Raw genomic sequence first — 25,167 nt, 5'->3', positions numbered from 1 at the left:
ACATTCACTGTAAACTTTCAAGATCATCAAATAAATAACCACTATACTTTCAGTAACTGTTTGTTAAGAAACAGCACATTGGAGTGTGTGCAAGACAAGAAGAAGCCATTAGAAAGGCTCTGCTCCTGTGTAGGCTCTCTGAGACACACCTGTGTTCGGCTGTCCCCGCTGTCCTGGCCGAGCAGATTCAGAGCTGTCCTGTGACTGGACTTCAATCAGGTATGAGCCTTTCTGCTCCCTGTCAAATGAGGCCCGGGTATATATCACCCCAGTCTGAGGGTTAATGCTGAACACCTGGGAATCCCCACTGTGATCCTTTAGGATGATATAGTTTATCTAGAGAATAACATTGTAGAGAAATGTAGGCATGGTTATTTACCTATAAGAACTTCAAATGCATAGTCCTGAAAGCGATTTTGATTTTAAGAGTGAAAAACCGTCAATAACGCCCATTTTCATTTGTTTGAGCTTTGGAGTTCTTATACCAAAATATCTGAAGAACACTTAGTTCTCCAGTATTTGATGTCCTAAGTATGAACAATTTCAAAGTTCTAAAACTGGAATAGTATATTTGACATTTCTGTGGTCTTGCAGGCTTCCATAGATAATATGCACCAAAAACAGACATTAGAAAAGTAGTAGCATTTATTTTTAACTAAAGCCCATTTATTTTAAATTCAAACCCTGAAATCAGAATCTGTGAAAGGGAACAGTGTCTTTTAGCAGGTCCACCTTATTGCTTATGAAATAAAACACAAAAAAACTGTTCCAAAACTGTTCCAAGCTTTGCTCTAAACCTAATGGCCACAACATTTTTTGTGACTGCCTTTACTTGCATTTTATAGCCCTCACCTAATTATGAGGTCTGTTTATGAAATATTTGCTGGATATGAAAAAAAAAGCTTAAATTAATCACAAACTAATTACGTTAAGACTGACAACTACTGTTGATATTATATGAAGGGAGGTAAAAGGTTGTGTGCAACAGTCTGACAAACTTGGAGGTGAAAGAGGAAAGCACATTTGCTTGGTGATTTACACAAAACAAAATAATTTTAAACTATTTCACCTTGGAAAGATTCCACAATTAAGTTATGATTGACTGTTTTCATTTGTTACAGAGATGAAAATATGCAGGGAATGAAATGGATTGAAATAAAATAATTAGTAATGTGAAAGGCTCCAAGTTACCTCTGTACCACAGGTTAATCCATAAAGAATTGGGCCTGGGTAATCAATAGCTTTCAATAAGATAGGAAAGGGCGATGTTACACTTTTTGTAGAAAAGCTAAAGGTCTGAACTCTCAGGTTTTTACCATGCCATGAAGCCCTGAGTCCAGGTCTGTGGCTGAGACCTGGGCTACAGATGTCCCAATTTCAGCTCCCTCCTGTACCGTTGCCTCGTAGGTTGAAGACATGAAGAAAGGGACATTGTCGTTGACATCTACAGGGAAGGAGATACAGAACACAGAAATATCAAATGAATACATTACTAGTAATTATAATTTTCCAAATGTCATCATAGTGTGGTCGAAACATCAAAAATAACAGCAATGATCATTAGCATCAAATAAGGTAAACCTAAGAAAACTAACTGCTATGCTTATTGGGTTCAGAAATTTAAAAGGAGATGAATGAGTAAAACTAAGTATCACCAGCCAAAAGGGGAATGAAGTGTTCACATCACTGTAGTGTTAACTACTGTATATGGCACTGATTACAGTAAATCTGGTGAGCTCCAATAGTTGTTGTTTTTTTCTTTTAATTATATATCCATTTCTACTTAACCAAAATTAATTTTTCAAGTGTTGTGTCTTCTCAATTGTTCCTATCCCAGTTTCTCCAAGTCGCTGTTATAATTCTGTTTGAACAGAAGCATTTTTTTTTCAAACAGCAACAAATGAGAGGCAGCAGGAAGGTGGTGTTGCTTTCTTGGGTCTTACCTGTGACATTGACATAGACAGTGGTGAAGGAGGCCAGTGGAACAGCAGCTACATTCTGCACCCTGACTCGCAATGTGAAGAACCTTGTGGTCTCATAGTCCAGAGGCTCTGCCACGAGAATGGAGGCTGATCCTTCCTGTCGGTTGGGCTTGATGTAGAATCTCACAGGCATGTTGGTTTCTGGGACCTGACCCTCCTCCAGATTATAGGTGACTCTGGGATCACCAAGAGGGGAAGTTGCCTTTATCATCTAGAGTAGCAAAAACAGGCAACAGCTTTTTTAGAACTGATGCTGGGAATTTACTTCAAAAGTGGATAGCAAAATCCAACAAATGCTAACAGAACAGATCAAGAAAAGGAGTACTGTGACCCCTAAAAGACCTTACCAGATGATAACATCCAGAGAACACCGTTGCTCAAATAACCTGTCTCTAATGTTTTTAATAATCTTACTTTTTGATTAGAAATTACACAGATAACATTCCATATTTGAACAAAAGATATTCAATGTCAGGAGAATGATACTGAAAGTCACATCAGGAGAAATAACATTATTTTACAGAGGTTTTTACTACAAAAGGTCAATGTTATAGAACATTGGTATTTTTAGCCTAACAGGTAATGAGGTTCTGTTGGGGCTAATGCATCTTACAACTAATACATTACTTTGACCTGATGGTATTTTCCCGATCATACAGAAATGAGGGATGTTATTCACAGACACGTGTCACGATTGTAGTCCCTCCCCCTTAAGGGCTCTCCGACTCTTTCACTTCGGACCTGATTTAGTGCACTTGCCCCTTGTTCCAGCCCCCCTTAAAAGCCAGAAGCCCACTCAGTTCGGGGCTCTGCATTGGTTTCCGTATCATGCTAGCCCGGGACCTGGATGTGCCTGGCTCCGTTATGGTTTTAAGTTTCTGTTTCTGTTCCCGTTCCCCCTGCTGGTTCCGACCAGGTTCCCGTTTTTAACCGTCAGTCTCGGATGGACCGCCCAGCTTTGGACCTTTTGCTTTCGTCCTGGATTTCGCATTGGACTCTGTTTTTGATCGTTTGCCTCGACCACCAGCACTTCATGGACACGCCCCCCTGTTTTCATCCCCACTTCCTGCATGCCTTTTTTCCCTTGTGTATTCTCACTCAATCCCGAATTGTGTTGTCCTTATAGGGTCCAGAAAGAACACTTTTCGTTACAACATGAACATTTTCAGAAAGCATTTAATATATTCAGTCATAAAAGGTTCATTCTCAATTTAAATGTCACAGGAATCCAAGGTAATACATGCCAACAGATTGAGAAATGGTTAAGAAACAGGAAAAAGTGGGTCATCTTAAGGGCGAAGGCCTCTAATTCGGCTGGTGTAAACATTAATGTACCACAGTAATCTTAGTTCCTTTGCTCTTTCTGCTTTTCATTAATATGATAGATTCTGCAATTACAACATAAAATAAAAAAAAATAAAAAATAGAAATAGCTGCAACAGGTATTGAGGCAGGATGGACATTCAAGGCAAGTACAGATGGCAAAGATAGTCAGGGTAGCACATAATTAATTTTAAATCATAATTTAAGAGGGAAGAATCACAGTGGTACAGTGGTTAGTATTGCCTTGTTGCACTGGAGCCCTGGGTTCATTTCCTGGAATTTGCATGCCTGCCCCATGTTCAAGTGGGCTTCCTTTCACAGTCTGAAGACATGCTGGTTGGTTTAGTGGCTTTCGTAAAAGTGACCTTTGTTTGAGTGTGTGGCATGTTTGTGTCAGTATGTCCCCCGTGACAGATCTATCGATGGTGTATCCTGCCTTACTTCCCGGGATAGGCTCCTGTCTACTGTGATTCTGAAATGTGCTTCCACAAAGTATTAGTTGGTAGGTGTGTGTGTGTGGGGGGGTGTATGTGTATCCTAATGACGGGGACACTATACTGTAAATAAGTGCCTTCCTTCAGATGAGACTTAAAACCGAGGTCCTGACTCTCTGCGGTCATTAAAAATCCCAGGGTGTTTCTCGAAAAGAGTAGGGGTGTAGCCCCGGCATCTTGGCCAAATTTCCCATCGGCCTTTATCAATCATGGCCTCCTAATAATCCCCCTCTATGAATTGGCTACATTACTTTGTTCTCCCCCCCCCCTTCACACTCCGATGGCAGGCGGCAGCTCAAAGATTTGGTTCAAACCACCAAATGGAGACTGGTGTGCCGACAAGCTAGGAAAGAGAGAGAGAGAAGCTATATGTACAATGGATAAAATTATATATGAAACGAATGTATTGCCACGTATTTCCTGAAACATCCCGTTTGATGTTTTTCACTAATGTATGAGTGGGGAACTTTATGAATGCATGCAGAAACTTTTCTTACAGACACCACTTTTCTTATTTTACGACACACTGTTGCTGTGTCACCAACACAGTAAACACTTTGGTTTGACATCTCATCTGAAGGACATCGTTTTTCCCAGGAGTCTCCCATCCAGGTACTGACCACGGATACTGACTATTATTATTATTGTTGTTATTATTATCACCTGCACTAGACCTGGTCAGGATTCTGGCTGCAGAATTATGGACATACCATAGTTTGTTCTAGGTGAATTTAGATGCCCCAGTGAGCAGGGTACCAAAGTTATCAATTCAGAAAGCAAAAGTGTTTACCAGCTTTTCAGGATGTAGTCTGGCAATATCTCTGAGGTGAAAATGTTTTGACAATATGTTGCACATTTACTGTAGGTCAAATGTGAAGCCTGGATCAAATATCACCTCAATTAGAGTGCCATCCACAGATAGGGTTACTACCTTGACTGTACAAAATTAATGGGGGGTGCCGAGAAGCATGACTTCAGTCTAGTCACAGTTTAAATGATGGAAATTTTGAGTTATCTATGTTTTTATGTCAGAGAGGCAATTAGAGGGCAGAGACAGCAACTTCAGGGTCCGGTTTCATAGGGACATAGATTCTCAAATCATCAGCATAGAAATGATCAATTAGACCATGTGATCTTAATAGCTGACCAAATGGGAACAAATGCTGAAGAGTAGGGGGTCCAGTATAGATATCTGACAAACACCAGACATAACGAGTCCAAATTTAAAACTGAAGCTGCCAAGAGAGACTGTGACAGTGAACAGTGAGGAAAGACTCCAAACACAGTCTCAAGTTGAGAAAGTAAGATATTGTGGTTAATAGTGTCAAAAGCAGCACTGAGGTCAAGAAGAATAAGAGAAAGAGAAATCAAATCAGGAGCCATAAGAAGATCATTAGTGCCTACCAGGGCAGTTTATGTGCTGTGTAGTTGTCTGAAACCAGATTGGAAGGGTTTGAAGAGGATGAGATGGCTGTTTAACTGAATTGTAACAGCACATTCCAAACTTTTTGCAAGAAATGGTAGGTTAGATATAGGGTGAAAATTGTTTAGGTTAGGGTTAGGGTGAGAGTATATTCTTAGTCTAAGGCATATTTGCTTTTTTTAGGCATAGGGTAACTCCATCAGTTTTGGATGCAGTTGGTACCACACCAGTACTCAAGGACTCATTTATTATGTTGAGGACTATAGGCAAGAGAGTAGAGAAACAGGACTGAAAGAAGACCGTGGGAATTGAATCTAACAGACAAGTGGTGCATTTCTTATACAATACCAATTTATGAAGGCATGTTGTGTCAAGTAGAGGGAACCAGCAAAACAAGCAGGAAGGGGGTGTGGAGGTTATGTGTTATAGATGGGATGTGATGCCGGATGTTGTCAATCTTGGAGCTATAGAACTCTAAGAATGTGTTGGGATGAGTTCACTATGTGAACAAAATGGTCTGAATCCCTAGGAAAAACATTACAAGGTTTAGGGCACTGGCAGAGTCAACTTGCATTGAAAACCATGATGAATCTGTAGTTTACATGCTGATTTTACACAATGTTTTTTTAAGATTGATAAACCTTATACAGTACTATGCAAAGGAAAACTTGTATTCTTCTTTATAATTCTAAAATTGTGTCCTTCAATGCTAGTATATGACATTACATTATTGAGTTATATACAGGTTTTTATAATTGCTGTTATTTTTTCTTTCCTTTTATTCTGTTGTAGATTGTCATGTGATGTGTGAGATTGTGGGTTGCCATTCCAATTCAGTGCTTCAGCAAAAAACAGGCTTTTGTAAAAATAACTAACACACTGCAGAGAGGAAATGACAGGGGGAAGCATATTGCTGTTCCACATACCTGACAGCATAATGTTTCAACAATGGTTTTTACAGGCACTGTGCCACACTGATTTTTTTCCCATTTATGTTTCTTTGCCACCTGCTGTAAAAGGCTATTTTTACCATGACACTTTCCCAGCAGAAACAGAGTCTCCCAGAACACATAATAGGCAAGCAATGCAATAAGAAAAAAAACACATTATTACTTTAATGCCCTAATTGCTTCTTATGATAAATTACATTGTCACTTCTGACATGACCTGCATTGTTTTGAGTGAGACTCAGAATGAGAGTCGATTCTAAAACAAACTACTGATTTCTCAGTGGAGACAGCTGAAATACAGTAGCTAGGTCTTAAAACTGACATATTTGGCTTTTTATCTGTCATTTTAAATTGGGCTGTAAAAGAAAAGTCACAGGGCACTGAAAGCATTGATAAACTAGAAAACTTGACATAAGTAATTATATTTAGGCCAAATTGTTTGAGTTTAGAAACAAGAATATTTATCCAAAGCTGCTTACTCCTGGTGAAGGTCACCTTCATTTATTGGTGATAAGACTTTGGGCCATTTTAGCCTTTTATTTTTGTACACATTGCATTTATTGATAGCAACATATACTTTTGAAACCAGTGAAATTAGATATATGACTTTCTTTTGCTTTATTTTGGACATTTATCCATCCGTGCATTTACTAACCATGTCATCCAATTCACAATCGTTTAGGAGCCTAAGCCAGGGCAGGCAGACAGACAGACAGACACATACACAGACAGACACACACACCAGGGCCAGTTTTCTTAGAGGCCAGTTAGCCTACCAGTATGTACTTGGACTGTGCGAGGAAACTTGAGCACCCTGAGGAAACCCCTTGTGATCATGGGGAGCACACACAAACTCCACACAGGTTGCAGCCTGGGAATTGAACCTGGGCCCAAGTACTGCAAGACTGAAAGGCTAAGCACTGCGCCACCATACCACTGAGATGTTATAAATATTTTTTAGCAAAAAAACAACACAAATGTCCTCAACAGTATCACACAAAAACATCAGAAACAACAGTACACAAAGTTTCGAAATAACAGTGCTCTGACTGGCTTTCATCTTAATCTTCAGAACATTGTACAGATACATAAAAAGACAGTCATAAAGTCTTTGATAAGTAACACAGAAAGACTCAAGGGATGAGTGGATAGTTCAGTGAGACATGACTGATTAATTCTTTCTTTATCTGTGAAGGTCATGACTTCACAGTTCACAAAATTCAGGAAGGACGGCAAAATGGGACATGACATCCACCTTAAAAGCTAAAAGACTTTGCTTTCCCTTAACAGTCCAGCAATTCCTCTGCTATACACCCTGCTGACCTACTTTCTCACCTATGCGACCTAAGTCACTTGAAAGAAGTTGATTCTTTGTTCTGTTTGATTTGTTCTGCATTGGCACACTAACTGAATAGCTTGCACTACAGATTACTGCAGAATAAATAATGCTGTAAATCGGAATAAAGGATGAGGCTAAATGGCATTAAAATTGTAAAATTATATTTGAACTCAGGGAATGGCAGAACAAAAATCTAGCTGGAACTGTATGCCAAATTCATTAAAATCATTTTGGTTCTTATGACACGGTCTAACATGTAATGGTATTCTAACACCACAGAAGATAAATGATACCTTGTTTTCTGCACACCAATAAACTAATCTGTTCATTATAAATCTGTACAACGAACTATGCAATAAGATGCTGTGAATTTCATAGTGCCTTTGTTGTGTACATTTATATTGTAAATACACTCACATCTGCTTGGCTGATTGTTGCAGTATCAAGAATGAACCCGGAAACCACAGTACAATTACTGTATAGTATATACGTTGTAAGATGACCAGAGGAAGGGTCATCCAGGACAGGTATTTCAGGAACGATCTGCTCACTATACTTGACTTAGACCTGACCAAGATGGCCGCTAAGAGAAGTCAGCTGACCTGCAGATGGAAAGGGCTTAGTCCGAAAAACAACGAGACACAGGTGTGTCTCAGCAGGAAACAAAATAAATGTGCCCTGGAAACAGTGTACCAGGTTGGAAGCCAGTAGGTGAATGCGTTTGGAGGAGATAGTGGAAGTCGGTTGGCATTGGGACAGATTTAAGGAATAACGGGTTTACGGAAGAAATAAAGAGAGCATGGTGTGAGTACTTTTGTCTCTATAACATAAACCTTTCCCCCGGAGGCACCACAACATATATAAGTATACTGTATATAGGTATAATATACAAATATGTTATATATATTGTATTTAGGCAAAGGTTCCTGCTATATTTGATAGTACATTTTTATAAAATATTGGTTGCCATCTCAGCTGAAATTAATCTATCCTTTGCATATTGTTTTTAGAGTGGTTTTGATAAGTGACCATTATAAAAACATGATAAATGATAGTGGCCCCCCTTGAGTTTTGTTTGGTCTTTAATGGCTTCTTTCCTTTGAAGTCTTGTCTTGTCATATACTGTAGCTTATATGAAATTCTGAGCCTCTTTGCTGTTTCTGTCAACATATACAGTAAAGGAACAAGTAATAGGTTTATTCCATGCTGAAAAAAAGAAGAAAGAAAACACAAGGCAGTAGGCAAAGGTAATTTAGTGGGAGAACAAAAGCTGGGAGGGAGGAGGAGTGAGAGGCGGGAGAGAGAAAGAGAGGCCAATCAAGAGGTGTGAAGTCAGAATAGGTGTAGAGAGATGTGAAATGAAACTTCCAATGAATGGAGAAAACTTAAAAGAAGAGTAGGCTGTTGTTAAGAGAAGGGGGAATGTGTGATCCTAGCTGAAGGATAAGTTTGGTTTTGGTAGTCTTTCTGATGTATGAGTTCGGAAAACCGTCTTTGAGAACACAGACGGAGAGATTAGAGTGGTCGTGGCCATCTGAGGTGAAATGAGAAACAATGGGCTTGGAGAGATCTTTAATCTTCACAGCCCTGACATGTTCTCTGAAGCGGTCTCTGAGTCTCCTTCCTGTTTCTCCAATGTAGATGGCCATCCAATGATCCTAGCTGGCCATCCAATGCCATCTACATTGGAGAAACAGGAAGGAGACTCGGAGACCGCTGATGCAGCTACCCACCTGAACATATACAGTAGATGTTTTCTTTGAGTGACTGAATGATTACTTACTGCTGATGTGAAAGTGTTTTTTTCAGCCCCAGCTGGACAATCTCTGGAATTATAAAAGAAGTAGCTTCCAATTTCAAGTTTATTTTAATGAGGCATTTTAATAGGTCTGTATTTCATCATGAAACTCTTAAATATTCAGGTGTGTTGGCAATGACAGTAGGACAGATGACAAATATTCTTGTTTAAATAAACTAAATAATAAGTAATGCAAATAACCCATTATAATTTTATGTTTAAAGGGAAATTAAATGACAGAGCCATTTGTCCTTTACCATAATAAATGGTAATAAATGAACCATAATACATTTAACATGTAATTGGTAACATTAATATAACTGATAATAGTGCAATCCTTATTTTCTCCATTTGGATTTCCAGCATCTGCTTTCCTCTACATCGAAAAGGCAAGATGCAAGTATCCAGACATTGCCAGTGTACATATAAAGTTCCAGAAAAAAAAACATGTGTGTGTTCCATGCTAGTGGAGCAATTCATTGTGTTAAACTAAACAACTGAAAATTACATAGACCATAATAGATTTTAGAAAATGGAAATATTCAGAAAATTGTGCTTTATACTAAATTAAACATGGATCACATACTGCATAAAGAGCATTCAGAGGATTTCAGGAGGGTATATGAGGGAAATGAAACCATCTAAAGCAATTACATTATTCTATCACAAGAATGTAATGTGCTGCTTAAAAGCACTGTAAATGATTTTTGGTCTCTGAATGGCATAACTAAGCATCAAAAGGAATGCGTGGGAAAAAATCTCTTGAAAACTTAAGTTATTTTATATGATTCTCCCAGTATGAGAAGTAACAAAATGAGGGAAATACTTAAATTAACCTCAAAACATATTTTGGGGTCCAAATGAATGCAGGCCCCCTATGGCCCTGGCTACGGAGCCATATTCTCTAAGTTCCCCACTAAAAAAATCCTTCTGTGGACTTCTGGCTGTGTCTGTCTCTGTTTGTTTGCTTTCTGATTTTAGAAAATGAATGATGAAAAGACTTGTTTAAATATTCATATCTCTATGAGTTAATTTAAATACTTAATTTAGATTATCTATGGAGAAACACAAACTTACCCGACCCCAGAAACCAGGTTTATTCATTACTCTCTGTGATTTATTAGGGAGTACCACCACTACTTAATGAAAATTATATTCCCATTATCTGGTGCACACGAAGAAACACAAGCCCTTAATTATTTCCTCAAGGTTGCAATTACCGCATTTTGAGTTTGCTAATTATCATTTCTTGAGACGATTCCACAATGAGACTACTGATATTTAAATTTTTACTTAGGAGACAGAAAAGATAGAAAATGAAAATGGGGGAAAATAAATAGAAAACCCAGTAGAAAACAAGGCAGTACTACTCTGGTAATGAAAGCACTGTGCTATTTGACAAGTCTAATTTGTTTTTAAAGTTCTATAGATACATTTACACTAAGGCAGTTCCCAAATCACAGAACATATTGAAACAGTCACTTAATTCTGGTATTCACACTCAAGAAATCAAGAATGTACTTCTAAAAACAATCAATGTAATTGTTCAGAAGTATTTCTGTTACCAGTCTCATCTCTTAAATGGAATAATCCATATGAACTTAAAATGCAGAATAGAGTTTTATTGTTCCTTAACAATTTTAACATTTAATGGCTTTCCTGATCACTATGCCTTCATTGTACCAGAACTGACTTCATTTATGCTACAGAACTAATAGATTTTAATTCCACACTGACAGGTGGAAAGGAATAATAACAAACTCAAAAGTGTGCGAGAATGAGGCAGAGATAGGTAATATGAAGAAAAGGGCTGGGAAAGGCGAACAATAGAAAGAGCATGTGAAAAAGGAAATTCGAGACAAATTCCAGAGTATTTATAAAACTCTGCAACTTGTCAACAAATGGACAATGTTATATTTTTATGTTACTCCCCAGTACTCAGCCAAAAGCTCAGTCTTTTATTTAACTCAGGGGTGTCCAACCAGTTAACTCCGATCGACTAGTGCTTGTCAATCGATCGATTGCAAGAATGTTTGGAAAAAAATAAATGGGCTATTTGACTATTTACTTTTTTCGATAGCCTAAAAATTCATTCATTCAGATCTGTGCACGTAATGTCATACATTTTACTGCCCTAACTCTTGTCGAATGGGTTGTAAAAGTCTCTTCCCTGAGTGCTGGCTGCCACTGAAAAAAGGCTTCAGGAGCTCCGTAAGTAGACTGCTGTGTGTGCTACCCAAGAACGTTCTCTTGGTTATTGCCGCACAAACCCCACATTCACTATAGTGCATAGTGGAGTGAAACAGACTGACCATGAAAAATTCTCCAACAAAATTTGTTCGTTAAGTTTCATTGGCTATTTGATAGTTGTAGTGTTTGAGCGACAATGATGAAGCCCGAAAACCTACCATTACCATAGGAATCGGAGCATTATTATTTTTTTGTACTTTCGCATTCAAATCTGCAATGCTAGCGTCTACACGAAATAGGGAAATATAGAACATTTCAAAACTGCACAAAAAATGTATGATGTGGACTCTAAAAGTGAGTTACAGAAAAGAAAAGTGTAAGAATTAAAATCTCAACTAGCAGCAGTCGGTTTTCGATTGGTCTAAGACAAGAGGGAAAGTGGCAATCATCGCATCGTTCTGTGTGAGCCACCTCTGCGCTAAACACAAAAGGTTATTCAGGGATCAAGTAGTAATAAAAAAAACATTTTCTGAGGCTGCTGACATGCTGTTGGAGATTTCAAAAACTAACATTTTTGGTGAGGTTCAGACACCTGTTGCCTGAAATCAAAGAGTTTCTCAAGTCGTCTAAACATAGTGAATATGCCCAATTAGAGGATGACCAGTGGCTTCTGGATTTAGCATTCCTCACAGACTTGACTGAACTGCTGAATGTAGAGCTGCAGTGACACAATAAAAATGTCATCGACATGATCAGCAATGTCAACACATTCAAAACAAATTGAGAAGTGAGAAGTGTTTTCAGGAAATGGACTGCAGGACCACATGATACAAACTTTTCTGTGGCCCCTATGCAGCTCATATTGTGAAAAATCATGGGTAGCACTGACAATGCATGTTTTTGATGAAGGTATGCATAGTCCCCTACTCTCCCTTACTGATATAATGGTAATGGTAGTGAGTTCTTTGACAGTACATTCTATTCACAATAGGTATTTTTACATTTTCCTCATTTAATCTGTAAAGTGAACAACTCACTGGATAGAAGAAAATATTACAGAAAATCATGCATTAAGAGATTGCATATGCTAATGCTTTTATTCCTCATTTCATCAGATGAAACGGTCTGAATCATCTGCAGCTGCAGTGTATCAAACATATTGAACACTGGATCTGGATTATGAAAGCATCCTAAATTACACTTTCACAGAAGATTCCTCATATAAGGTTTGATGTACTTTACTGCATACAAGATGGCATTATGGACGGACTCAGAATGAAAGACACGGATGCTTTAAAAAGATCAGCAGCCTAAACCAAGAGTGTGCAAAATCTTACTGTAGGCCTGTCAGGCCATCACTGAAATCATGCAAATTTCCAAGGAATTGCAGAATCCAAAGCCTACTGAAAAGTAAATGGGGCAGATAAGATGCAGGAAATGTTTTTGAGGAATTTATGCACTTGAGAAAGAGCATCAGAGCAGCATACAATGTAAATTCCAGCTGCCATGGCAGACAAGTTTCACTGATTGGTTGGGCTGGGGAAACTTCCATTAACTGGAATATGTCAAGTGCAGGAATACAATCAAAAGCCCTCTGGGAGAAAGCAGGCTATAGAACACCTACACAAGGAATGTGCCATTTGCACACTGAAGCTGAAAAAATAGTCTCCAATAGTATGATTTTCAAAATCCCTTAAAAACTCTTGTTAGCATACTGTAATGCTCCCACCCAGGACAACAAAGGGTAAAAGTTAATGTGGGATTCAATTTAAAATATGAGAGACAAACAAGAAGAGATGAGATGTCATGAATTTTGGTATTAACCTGTCTATGGAAGAACCAGATGACTAGGAGAGAAGAAACACTGTGATACACTTCATAAAGAAAAAGATTATCTTTATCATCCTTCAACCACCACACAACTTAATAAATCATTTAAACACTGGAAAGACACCATGTAATTGTGCTGATGGAACAACAGTAAATTCTTTCAAAATTATGAACATTTCACGGAAGTGTTCTTTCCGGACCCTATGCAGACGACACAATGCGGGGTAGAGTGAGGAAAACACGGGGAAAAAGGCATGCAGGGACAGGAATGAAAACAAGAGGCATGTCCATTGAGCGCTGGTGTTCGGGGAAGGTGTGGCCGAGGCAAACTGTCCAAAACTGAGTCCAATGGGGAATCCGAGAGAAGGCAAAATCCAGAACCGGGCGGTCCATCCAAGACAAACAGAATTAAAATAGGAACCGGGTCGGAACCGGCAGGAACAGGAACTTTAAAACTTTGATGGGACCAGGTGCTTCCAGGTCCCGGACTCACCTGGTACGGGAACCAACGCAGAGCCTGGAACAGAGTGAGCGCCCGGCATTTATAGGACGGGGGGAGGAACCAGAGGCAGGTGCAGGGAATGAGTACTGAACAAGGAAGAGCTGGAGCGACCTTAAGAGGAGGGGTTTACAATCGTGACAGAAGAGTTCCTCATATTCTGGGAAGACCTCATTTATATGCAGACTGTTGCATCTGCATCTAGTTGTTAACAATGTAATTAGGAGATCATATTAACACTTCTATATTTAAACAAAAAACTACAATAGTAATCACAGCTTGTTGCCACTGCTCAGCTGTAGGCCATGATGAAATGTATATTTAAGTATGATATTTTAAACATTTGAGTGCTTTGAAAGGATCTGATATCGACCAGGCTTGAAGAAATGGTATATGGGAAATCTGTGGACTTGGGCAAATTTATTACCTGCTTCAATCCACCTACAACAAATAATGAGATGTACAATAAGATGTGAGAAATGAATATCGTAATTAAGGATCTTTTGAAAGCACAGGCCAGATCAATGAGAGACCATTATTAAGCTCAGAGTATTTTATTTAACTGATGTGAGGGCAAAATATCACAGGGTCTTAATGTCATGTATAATTTAATCTGCCCTTCACTTCTTGTCAATGTGTAAAAAAGTATTAAAAATATAATCCACATCTTCACTATTTTGAGCTGTGTTTTTCCAAGTATTGGTTTAAGGTGGAAGCACTGTGCTCACATGATGAAAACTGACCAACAGGGTAAATGAAAACAGACTGCTTTGTTTTCAGCTAATTAATGTCAGCAAATTACTCACCCCTCACATTACAACACTTTACACAAACCCAGCTGTGCTTGTAAACATGAAATATTTTACCTGAAAACTTCCAATTCAAAATGCTGAAAAATGAAAGTCAAGCATAAGTTTAAAAGTACTGTGATTACTGTATATAATCTGCAAGAAAACTAAAATATCTATAGAAGGTGGTCCCAAAGGGGGAGCAGATTACAAGACAGATGTATGGTTATGTGGGGCTTCGTCCCTTAATGAATTAAGAAATATAGCCTTGAAAGTCTGGCATTTACTGTAATTCACAAGTGTAAAATATACATTAGCAAAAACAAAACAATGTGCTTCTAAAATGTGCTTCCACAGTGCTTCTAAAGGGTAACTGTACATGGAATGATAACGTTATTTTTCAAGGTGTAAAATACACAGCACATTGCATATTACAGCACTGCACAGTGTTCTGCATTAATTAGCTAACTACCAAATGGGCTAGATGGATTGAATGGCCTCCTCCCATTGTAATATTTCTCATGTTCTTATGTGCATGATTTGATCCATCTAAAATATTTTTTTGTGGCTACATTGGATACTGAACTTCCTGAATTTGTACTATCATTGAAATTATGATAGTCTGAGACATGCATTAATAGTGTTTTAATGACAGTGAAACAGTTTAAAGCATTTTGTTCAAAATATATTCAAAGCTTAACTGCATTTTATGCAGATTGCAGATTAATTGTGCAGATTAACTATGTCATTACTGTGTATGGGACAGGCACATTCTTAATATGAATTTATGGTTGTGCAATGAGTCTTATGATTTTCTTAAACACCAGTTTTCATGAGAAATATGTAGCTACAGCTCACAAAATGTATGACTTACAATAATCAATGACATGGTGTGTTTATACATTCAGTTTCTTTTTTGGAGCAGTTTACTTCAGGCTTACTAAAAAAGCCAACTTGATGGATGGTTGCATAAAGTCCAACAGTAATTATTCCTGGTATGTGGTGCAACCTACAACCTATGCCAGAAGCCTACAATAGAAGGTACAAATGCACAATACAGAATAGGATGCAGTTTCCAAGTCCATCAAAGGGACATACCAATGGGACAATTCAGAGACACAAATGAACCTAGTCTAGGCTGTCTTCAGAAAGTAGGACAAAAAAGAGCACTTGAAGAAAACCCACAGACACATGAAGAACATGCAAACTACACACAGAAGGTGCTACAGTACATAATAGATGAATCCAAAAGCTGTGAGGCACAAACACTGGACCACCACACCACCAACCCACAAAAGCATAACAATTAGGTGTAAATATGTGTTATTTATGCAATTACACAATGTCTCACCCAACATTAGCAAAAAGTAGGCAACAATATAAATTAAAGAAAATATAGTATGAAGGTGGTGGCTCAACCTGTAAACTCCCCTTCAAGTACAAGAACAGATTCTTTCACTGTTCCAGGCCTTGAAAAGGTGCCAGTCATTCAGGCTGAGCAAAAAACTAAAGCTACAATGGTCTGCCAATGATGAGAGAAACACAATTCAATTAAAGCCAATGAAGGTTTAGTTTCATTTTAGATGTGTTCGCTACAAAATGCACAATTAAAGAAAGGTACAGAGCATTGCAAGACCATGTATATAAATGGCCAAGAAAGACAGAGAAAATAATAATTAAAGTTTTTTTTAAATATGACGACAGTAAAAAAAATGAGGAAAGGATGCAGAAATAATGGGAGACATATAGAAGATGAAAGGAAATGGTTAATGTATTAAAAGAATGTTTCAGTCAGGTGTTCACTAAGGAAGCAAGCGATAAATTGCCTATTGCTGAGGAAAGACACAGTTCTATATTAAGTAACAGAAGAGGCAGAAGTGTTTCAGGTAATAGAAGCATAAAAATGAACAAAACTCTTGGACCTTGAGCATGTTATTCATATGTTATTAGCAACATTCCTCTAGCATTTGCTTAAGACACAAGTAATAATCATTGGCTGGAGAAATGTCCATAAAAAACATTGTGTAAGACTGATTATTATAGACCCCATAGGTCTATACAGTAGGTCTTGCTGCATAATACAGTAGGATGCATATAAGGTTATGGAAATAATAATAATAATAACTTAACTGAATGGTAGTAAGATTCTCAAGGATAGTCAGTATGGATTTAGAGAAACTATGTCTTGCTTAACTGGCACATGAGAGTTGTTTGAAGAAGCAACAGTACAAATGGATACAACCAGAACAAAACAATGTTAAATTCAGATTATACATAAGGCTTTTGATAAAGTCAATCAAAATTAAGTGATTGTGCACATTAGTAATAACAACAGGAAAGTCTTTATGCCCTTACCACTATCTTTGTGTCCCGCACAGTGTTTTCTGGAATAGTGACCCAATACTGGTCCTGCTCCCACTGAGGTGGCTGGTTGTGCACATTAGTGATGATCACTGTCAGCTCCACGGAGCTGCTTCTATTTCCTCCATCCTTGGCGATGATCTGCTGACTAATCTGTGAGGTCTTGTGGAGAAGAAAGAGTGAAACTGCTTTATCTCTGATCTCTGTCACGTGAAGAGTTCTTCCTGTATCTACAATAACCTCAAACTGTTATTGATAAAAAGTAAATGAATCAAAAAACATTCTTCATTTTAAATCAATTTTTCATTTTAAAATTTTACATTTTATAATCTTGAATCTTCTTAAAGTTTAATCCTGCTCACTTCACAACTACCAAATAATAATTAGTAGTAGATGATTAAATCCAGAGTGTTTCACAAAAGATAAACTGAGTGATATTTACAATTAACCCAAACAACAACACACAAGCAGGTTGAGTAATTGTTCAAAATAAAGGAAAGTCATCTGCAAAAATTAACTAGATACTGTTGAATAAGTTTTAATCACTTGACTACCATGATTCCTCTTTAAAATATGAGAGTAAGTCAATAAGTTAAGCAAATTAGTAAATTATCAACCAAACATATTTAACAGGTTGGGACTTATTTTTTAACTCCACCCCCGGCCAAATCATGTGCTGCTGCCATGGCTTCACAGGTGTGGTGAGTGAATGCACATTGTATTTCAATGTTTTCCTCCTTATCATAGACCATTACCATTAATACACGAAATAAACATTAACAAAAAACAATTCTTAAGTGAACTCATGAATAAAAGTTTCCAAAATTTTGCATTATTCGGGTCAAGCAACGATATTTTACAAGAACAAACCTGAACAGACAACATCTGGGAGCAGCTGTAGATAACTTCCCCTGACATGCCATGGAGTTCAAAACATGATTTCATCTGACAAAAGTGTGGCAGTAATACAGTAGGTAGCACTTGTAAAAACAAGTCTCAGACCTGGACCCATTTAAATGACCTATATTGAGATAAGTACACTATTTAAAGTAGGGGTAAAGCAGACACATAGCACAAATTAACAGAATACTGTAGCTCCCCTGTCTATCTGCCTCAGGCTTTGTCTGAAACGATAATAATCATTCAGGGGAAGACAACTTAAAAGCTAAAAGTTGTTGGATATGAAATATGCATAAATATTTCAGTCCAGGCAAAAGTTCAACTGAAACTTATCAGTTGCAACCAGTTGCAACTGGCAGCTCAACCTTTTCATTGTAGAGCAGCAATGGTGAATAAATGTAATATGGTTGTACAACACCTGATGGTGCAGTAGAACATTCCCAGGTGGCTCTCATTTGATCTAGATTGTTGGCAATCACCCTACCCCATTTACTGTAGCTCCCTTGTTAATGCAACAAAGCCAGAGAGCTGTCAAGATCTTAAGATCACGGTCCACTTCCTTGTCCCACATTGTAGGTGTGATAGGAAGTGATTTCACATCAAACCATGGCTCTTGAATTTCAGACAACCTGCACCGAGCTACCAAATAGCAAAAAAGTTATTTGTGTCAAAAAAGAAACCAACATTTCTGCAAATAGAAGACCAGCATCAATAAATAATTTAATAAACATGATAAAGAGTTGAAACCTTCATATTTCAGTGTTTATTTTCAGTTGCACATGACTTTCATTACACTCAATAAATAAAAAACTATTTTTACTTTATTTTTACTGCCTTGAGTTTCTCACATGCGCTTTGACCTCTGTGCAAGTTCTCAATTGATATGAGAACTAGTCTTCATTGACATTTAAGTTTTTTCTAAACTTGGAATCACCAATTATTTTTTATTATTTACTCAAGAAATGTGGAATTACTGCTTGTTTATGACTTTGCTGTCAGCTACGGCATGACATCTACAGTAGGCCATGTCTCAGTCACACTGCGCCCGAAGCACTTCCTTCAAGACCGGTCTTCTGTGACGATGCACAACTGTGGTAAGCGCCCAAGCATTCCAGGGGCACCGGTATTAGAGTAATGGGACACTGTTGCACGGTCAAAATATTTTCTGTTGTTGCTGCTGCAGTGCCCAAGTGCTGGTCAGAAGAGATTTGTTTAAATAATTTTCAATTCTCCGCTCGCAGTTTACTTTAAGAAAATGCCATCTGCATACAAGTGGTGACATATCATGTTGATTCATGTTACATAGCTTAACGCTTCGGGGTTCATGTGGGCGCCCTCACCGCTGCCGCACCAGGTCGGCCCCCCACCGTCAGGGACTCGAACCCGGGCCTCCGGCATCACTCAACTGGGACCCAGCCTCTTGAGCCAAAGGGAAAACTCCCTTCAGCCCAGCCGCTGCAGGCCCTGCTATTCACAGGGAGGGGCGGTGACTTCACTGCTCTGGTAAGCCAGCTCTCGCAAGCAATGGAGGCAGTATGCGTTACACTCTCCCCCGCTTAACTCAGGACCTCAGCAAAGGGCTATCCCATCCCACTCTAACAACAAATGTAACGCTTCGGGGTTCACGTGGGCACCCTCGCTGCTGCCGCATCAGGTCGGCCCCCCACCATCAGGGACTCGAACCCAGGCCTCCAGCGTCACTCAACAGGGACCCAGCCTCTTGAGCCTATGGGAAATCTCCCTTCAGCCCAGCGGCTGCGGGCCCTGCTACTCACAGGGAAGGGCGGTGACGTCACCACTCTGGTAAGCCAGCTCTCGCAAGCAATGGAGGCCATTTGCGTTACAATAGACTGGATTCAAATCGGGCAAACTAAGAAAAACTTGGCAATACTGCTCTCAGTTTGTTCAAAACTTTATATTATTAAATACATTTAATCTCGTCTGACCGAATACAAAAACGACAGTACGAGGAACATTATGCATTCATTCACTTTAAACATGACTGATTCGAAGTGGTTAAAGTATACTCAAAAAGGTAAACCTGGCAATGCCTCAAAGCTTTGTAGTATAAAATACTTTGTCTTTCCCTGTACAAAATACACCGGAGGTAAACGAATATTCATCAGTTGAAATGGTGTAACGAAATGTCAGCACTTCGTACATAGAATACATACAGTATGAATATGAAGAACTGTCATGAAATTTTGTTTTTACATAAATTATTGTAAGTTTTAAAAGTGTAAAAAAATGTACTTTTACTAAAGCATTAATATTTTATTCTCCATTGCAACTTTTCTTTGCTTTGATAGGCTACAACATGAAATATGACCGTCTCCTGAGGAAGTGGGGCTAATTCTCTTCAGGTGAGTCCGCTCCGATGGCACATTGGGGGGGGGGGGGCGCTCGTTAGTACCCTTGTTAAACACAAATCTATAAATATGACACCCTAAGCTCTTGCAGACCTGAGCAGGAACAGGCATATGAAGGGCACAAGACGACAAGTATGCACATTGGGACACAGCCCTGTACCGCACAGGAAGAATGATGACTTTTAAGATATTCACCCTCCTTACAGCCACTACGTACTGTATAGTCAATTATTTCTGAGAAACTGCAAGCTTCACAGTGACTAACAGGGGAGATGGATGATTGGAAGAGTGGAGAGTCTGTCATTAACACAACTGTGGGCTGACAAAAGATACCTTGGCAATCACAGGAGTCACTGTTTTGTCAAAAGCTAAGAAAACCATAATAAAATACTGTTTTATCCAACCCTTGTAGTGCTTTTGCAGTTGTCCGTTAATGTCAGATAATCAGGAACAAGCAAAGGTTTATTCGGGTGTCACATTCGAAAAAAGGCTCCACAGGTGAAATGTTATGTTTCTTTTCTTCTTTTCAGCATTGAATAAACCTTTACTTACAGTATGCCTTTGAAGTCTACACATGCTGACGCATCTACCTACTTGTACTAATGTCAGATAATGATGTGAGCCCCTTCAAATTGTTTAACCATATGGGGATACAAGGACGGCCTCTGTTTTTGTATTCCAATGGAAGACACCTGGGTGTCCTGTCCAAGGGCAATTCCAATATATTTAAAATTCCAATTTAAAAGTTGAAAAATATCATGGTAGTGTCTGATGATTAATGCATTAAATGAATTTAGTTGAATATCAGAAAAAATACTTACAGTAAATCTGTACTCAAATTCAAAATGGAAAACTCCAAATGGAAACAAAAACGTATTAAGTAACTAATTAATTTAACGTTTTACAAGTTCATACTGACATAGAGTATGGCTTCAAGTACAGATTATCAAGTATAATGGTAACTTCAGGTGTTTTTTTAATACTATTCAATGACAAAAAAACTAAACCATTAGATAACACTGTCACAGCAACACACTGACCAAGACTAAGTTGGTGTGTGTGTAACATCCTTCATGGGACTTCCACTAACCTGGGAGATGGGATGATTGACATAAATCCAGCCAGTGTTTGGGTTAATGTGTAAGTAGGCGGGCTGCTGGTAAGACAGGGAGTAGGTAATAGCAGCATTGGGCCCCTGGTCATCATCGTGGGCTGCAGCTCGCAAGAAACTTGTCCCCACAGGAGTGTCCTCGCGCAGGAAATCTGAGAAAGCACAACTCATTAGGATCACCAATAATGCATCCAACTGAAACAAAGAGTTGGTTCTAAAAAACATGTATTTTTTTAGAACCAGCCTTCCAAAGAATTACTGTTAACATATTACGTCCTTAAGTTAAATGTTCAGGCATAAAAGAAAATAAAACCATAAACATACTCCAACTGTTAAGAGAGAAAAGTTTACAGGCAAATCTGTGAGGCATTTACATAAAAATAAAAACAAGTTAAAAAAGCTGAGAATACATGCGGTGGCAAGGACATTTCAAAATAGTGATAGCTGATCACAGAATAGGGCTGGTACACCACAAATGTGAGAATGAAGGTAAATTGGCATTATTTTATGTTTATGAAAGAAAAAGAAAGATGGGCTACAAAAACATCTTTTAGTGCAACATGGAAGAAAAAAAGAACAAAGAGCACTTTCTGTTCTGAAATAAGTAGTTTGCAAAAAACAGACCTTTACGCCTCAATGGCATAACACTTCATGGTGTTAATAAGCCCACAAACTGTCAAGATGGTGCAGCTATTCAATTGGTAGAACATTATGTTGCATGGGCTATCTTGAATTGAAGTGCAAACTTAAAATTGATGCCTATAATTTTTATGTTATACTGCAGAAAAGGGGATACATGTACAATACTGAAGAAGAAAATTATCATAAGTAGTGAATTTTAGTTATTTAGTTGCAAATTACTTTCTTTAGGAAAAAAAACATTTAAGGGTTTGAAACATGAATCTAAGTACCTGAATACAACAAGCCAAATAGGGGAGCCTGAAAGTAAATCACAATATAGAAGAATTTTCCTTCATCATTAAAAAATGGTTTTAAAGAAATTTAATATAAATTTAAATTAAAAAAGGTTTGTATTGAGTAAAACACTGAATGAAAAAGTATGCCAATACCTTAGTGAACTCTAAGTAAAACAGAATTATCAAATTAAACTTTAAAGCCTTGGATGCATTTATGAGCTGTATAGGCAATAAAGTCCTGCCCATACTATTTCATTTGGAGTAAAAGGTACAGTAGATATTTAAATATTTAACCTAAGTACAGATTCTCCTGGGATAGCCTAATATAAACTTTCCAGTTTTTACTCCTTTATTCAGCCTGCAGCATCAAAGGAAGTATTGGGACTATATGTTTTACGTTGTAAACCACATTTGCTTGTCACATCAAATCTGTTGTGCAACGAATGTAACATCCAGATGCTCTAGGCCTTACTTTAGAAGCAACACAATTTAGGACATTTTTCATAGCTAGTTTATTTTGTAGAAGAGTCCCTTTTATACAGTATATGCTTTATAATTTTCTTTAGGTAAAGGATGTGAAAAACATTAAGCTTGTCAACTTTGAACAACCATCTTTTGGGGCCTTTGAAAAAATACCAAAGCACATAAAGGATACCACAACAGAATGCATTTTGTATACTTTTATGTAGGTATGCTAAATTATAGCTAAGATGCTCAAATTAAATTACTTTTCTATGTACATTAACTACAGCAAATTAAGCTAATGTCTGAACCAGAGTTGAAATTCCAGTGCAATAAATAATAGACCAACCTTTAGTGGACTTTATGCAGCTTTACTAGGACTGCCTTTTGACTAACCACCTGATCTCTCATGAGAGAAGAATAATTATAATAATGCTTCCAACTTGAAAAATCATGTGATTCACTAAAGCAGCAAATAGCACATCTTCCTCTGTACGTACACTGGTAGCGGCTGTTTTCAAACTTTGGGTCATTATCATTCTCGTCAGCAATCATGACAGTTATTTGGCAGATCCCAATGAGAGGCTCCTGAGCCATGTCCGTGGCTGTCACTGAGAGTGTGTATTCCTTTTGCTTCTCCCGATCAAAGCTCATGGCAGTGCTGATGTCTCCTGTAGCATTGCACACAAACAGCAAAAACAAATCACACCGCAGTTTAGGATGAGTTTGATCATTTCTGATCCAGTTTATTTAGGAGAGACACAAATCTATTATTAGTTGTGATTTGCATCTTCACAAACTCATTTCACCTTCCATGTAAACATGCTACATGCAACCAGAACCTCTATATTTCCTTAGTTCTTTTGTAATATTTTGGGCTAGATAAGAAAAAAAATATAGAGATGGATCAATGTACAAACTTCAAAAGGAAACCTTAACAGTCTTCATGGTTTACAGTATACTCACAAAGCATTTTGTGAGATTTTTTTCCTGAAGGTTTGTCAAGATTGATATAAGCCATAGAATTACTGAAAATACAGCATCTAGAAAATAAACTATATGTACTCTGACTTAGCATATTTTATCTTTTATGTGTCTTCTATCCTTTTTTGAAAAAAGTACAAAGACAAATATGTGTTGCACTTTTTATACAGGTTTTATTACAGAAATCCATTCAACTTGAGGAAATTTAAGTTCCAATTTCCTTAAAGAATCAGGATGTTCATCACTGTAAGATTGTGTTTGTACTTTTAGTACCGCTGGATATAGACTATGGTGATGTTTGATACCATAAGCAAATGTGCCTGTTTAACAGAAATCTGATGTAATAATTTCTGAGTGTAATCTTAATTTACATGACCTGACTCTGGGATAAAACATTAAATATTTCCAACAAAATCTCAAAGATCCATGTGCTGACAAGTTGCTGACATCCTTTGGGGAAGGAGATCCATTACCTGTATCTGGATTGATGACAAATCCTGAGGTGGTTCCATCTCGGTGCATTATTCCATACTTGACCTCTCCGTTCACTCCTGTGTCTGCATCATAGGCATCCACCCTCAGCACAAAGGTTCCTGGAGGTTGGTTCTCCTGGACAAAGGCATTTACACTGTATGTATGACACTAAAAGGCAAGGAAACAGAGATATTAGATTGTAAAATGAACATAAATGTCTACATTCTGCTTCAGACATACTTTCTGAGATATCTTTTAAAAAAAGGTGCCTTCTGTCTTCATTCAATTCTTTAGATTCCTTAAGACTTAAAACAATTGTCATGAGAGCCCGGTTAATCTTTAATCTGACATACTGTAGACTAGATATCTTCATTCGGTGGAACTGAGGAAAAGCCAACAGCTCTCTCTGCTCATTGAGATGGGAGGCTACCAAGGTCACTGTGTTGCTGTGTCGCTGAAAGCCAAGACTAAAGTCATGACTGATTTTGCTTTACCCTGGGTGGCGCTCAGTTAATTGTATGCCACTGTTAATGTAATCCAAGTCAGTCTGCGAGTGACATAACCGAGGCTCAAGCAAATGATCATATGATCAAAGAGCCCAGTCTGTGTTTGCATGAGTGCCATTACTCATTCAGCCGATCAGATGGCCCTTCCAATGGGACCTTTGTGTCAAACAGGTAGGGATAAATATGAAGTCAGGTCTTTCCTGGTATTTGCATTCTAATGGCCTTGGAGAAGTGTTTAAATCATTTCACTCATCAAACAAGCAATTAAGTCACTGAGAGCTCATTGGATCAACAGAAAAAGGCATTTGGAAACTTTCAGGAATTGTGTTTGACACTGTGCTGTAGTAAGATCCAGCTATTGATTGCATTTTACATATAGATGGGCTGCTCTTTATTTCTGTCATCATTAGTTACAAAGGCAGAGGCAGACTTATATCTTCAATGTCCTCTCTAAAGAGGAAACAAAA

The 25,167-nt window shown here is 38.1% G+C and overlaps 1 protein-coding gene across 4 annotated transcripts in view; it reads right to left on the bottom strand.

Annotated features, from left to right (window-relative positions):
- The window catches only part of LOC102686834 (neural-cadherin), a 160,821-nt gene that overhangs the window by 47,786 nt on the left and 87,868 nt on the right, over positions 1–25,167 (bottom strand). For all 4 annotated transcript variants that reach the window (XM_006635802.3, XM_015357512.2, XM_069195052.1 and 1 more), the window contains exons 9-15: positions 24,194–24,362; positions 23,237–23,407; positions 21,337–21,509; positions 16,972–17,139; positions 1,944–2,193; positions 1,317–1,444; positions 150–336 (exon numbers count right to left, since the gene is read on the bottom strand). In XM_006635802.3, coding sequence (XP_006635865.2) covers positions 150–336; positions 1,317–1,444; positions 1,944–2,193; positions 16,972–17,139; positions 21,337–21,509; positions 23,237–23,407; positions 24,194–24,362 — 1,246 coding nt within the window. The remainder of the gene's footprint in view (positions 1–149; positions 337–1,316; positions 1,445–1,943; positions 2,194–16,971; positions 17,140–21,336; positions 21,510–23,236; positions 23,408–24,193; positions 24,363–25,167) is intronic.

This window comes from Lepisosteus oculatus, chromosome 10, assembly GCF_040954835.1.
Source record: "Lepisosteus oculatus isolate fLepOcu1 chromosome 10, fLepOcu1.hap2, whole genome shotgun sequence".
Classification (NCBI taxonomy): Eukaryota; Metazoa; Chordata; class Actinopteri; order Semionotiformes; family Lepisosteidae; genus Lepisosteus; species Lepisosteus oculatus.
The sequence above is the reverse complement of the archived record's forward strand: the minus strand, read 5'-3'. Positions and strand labels throughout refer to the sequence as shown.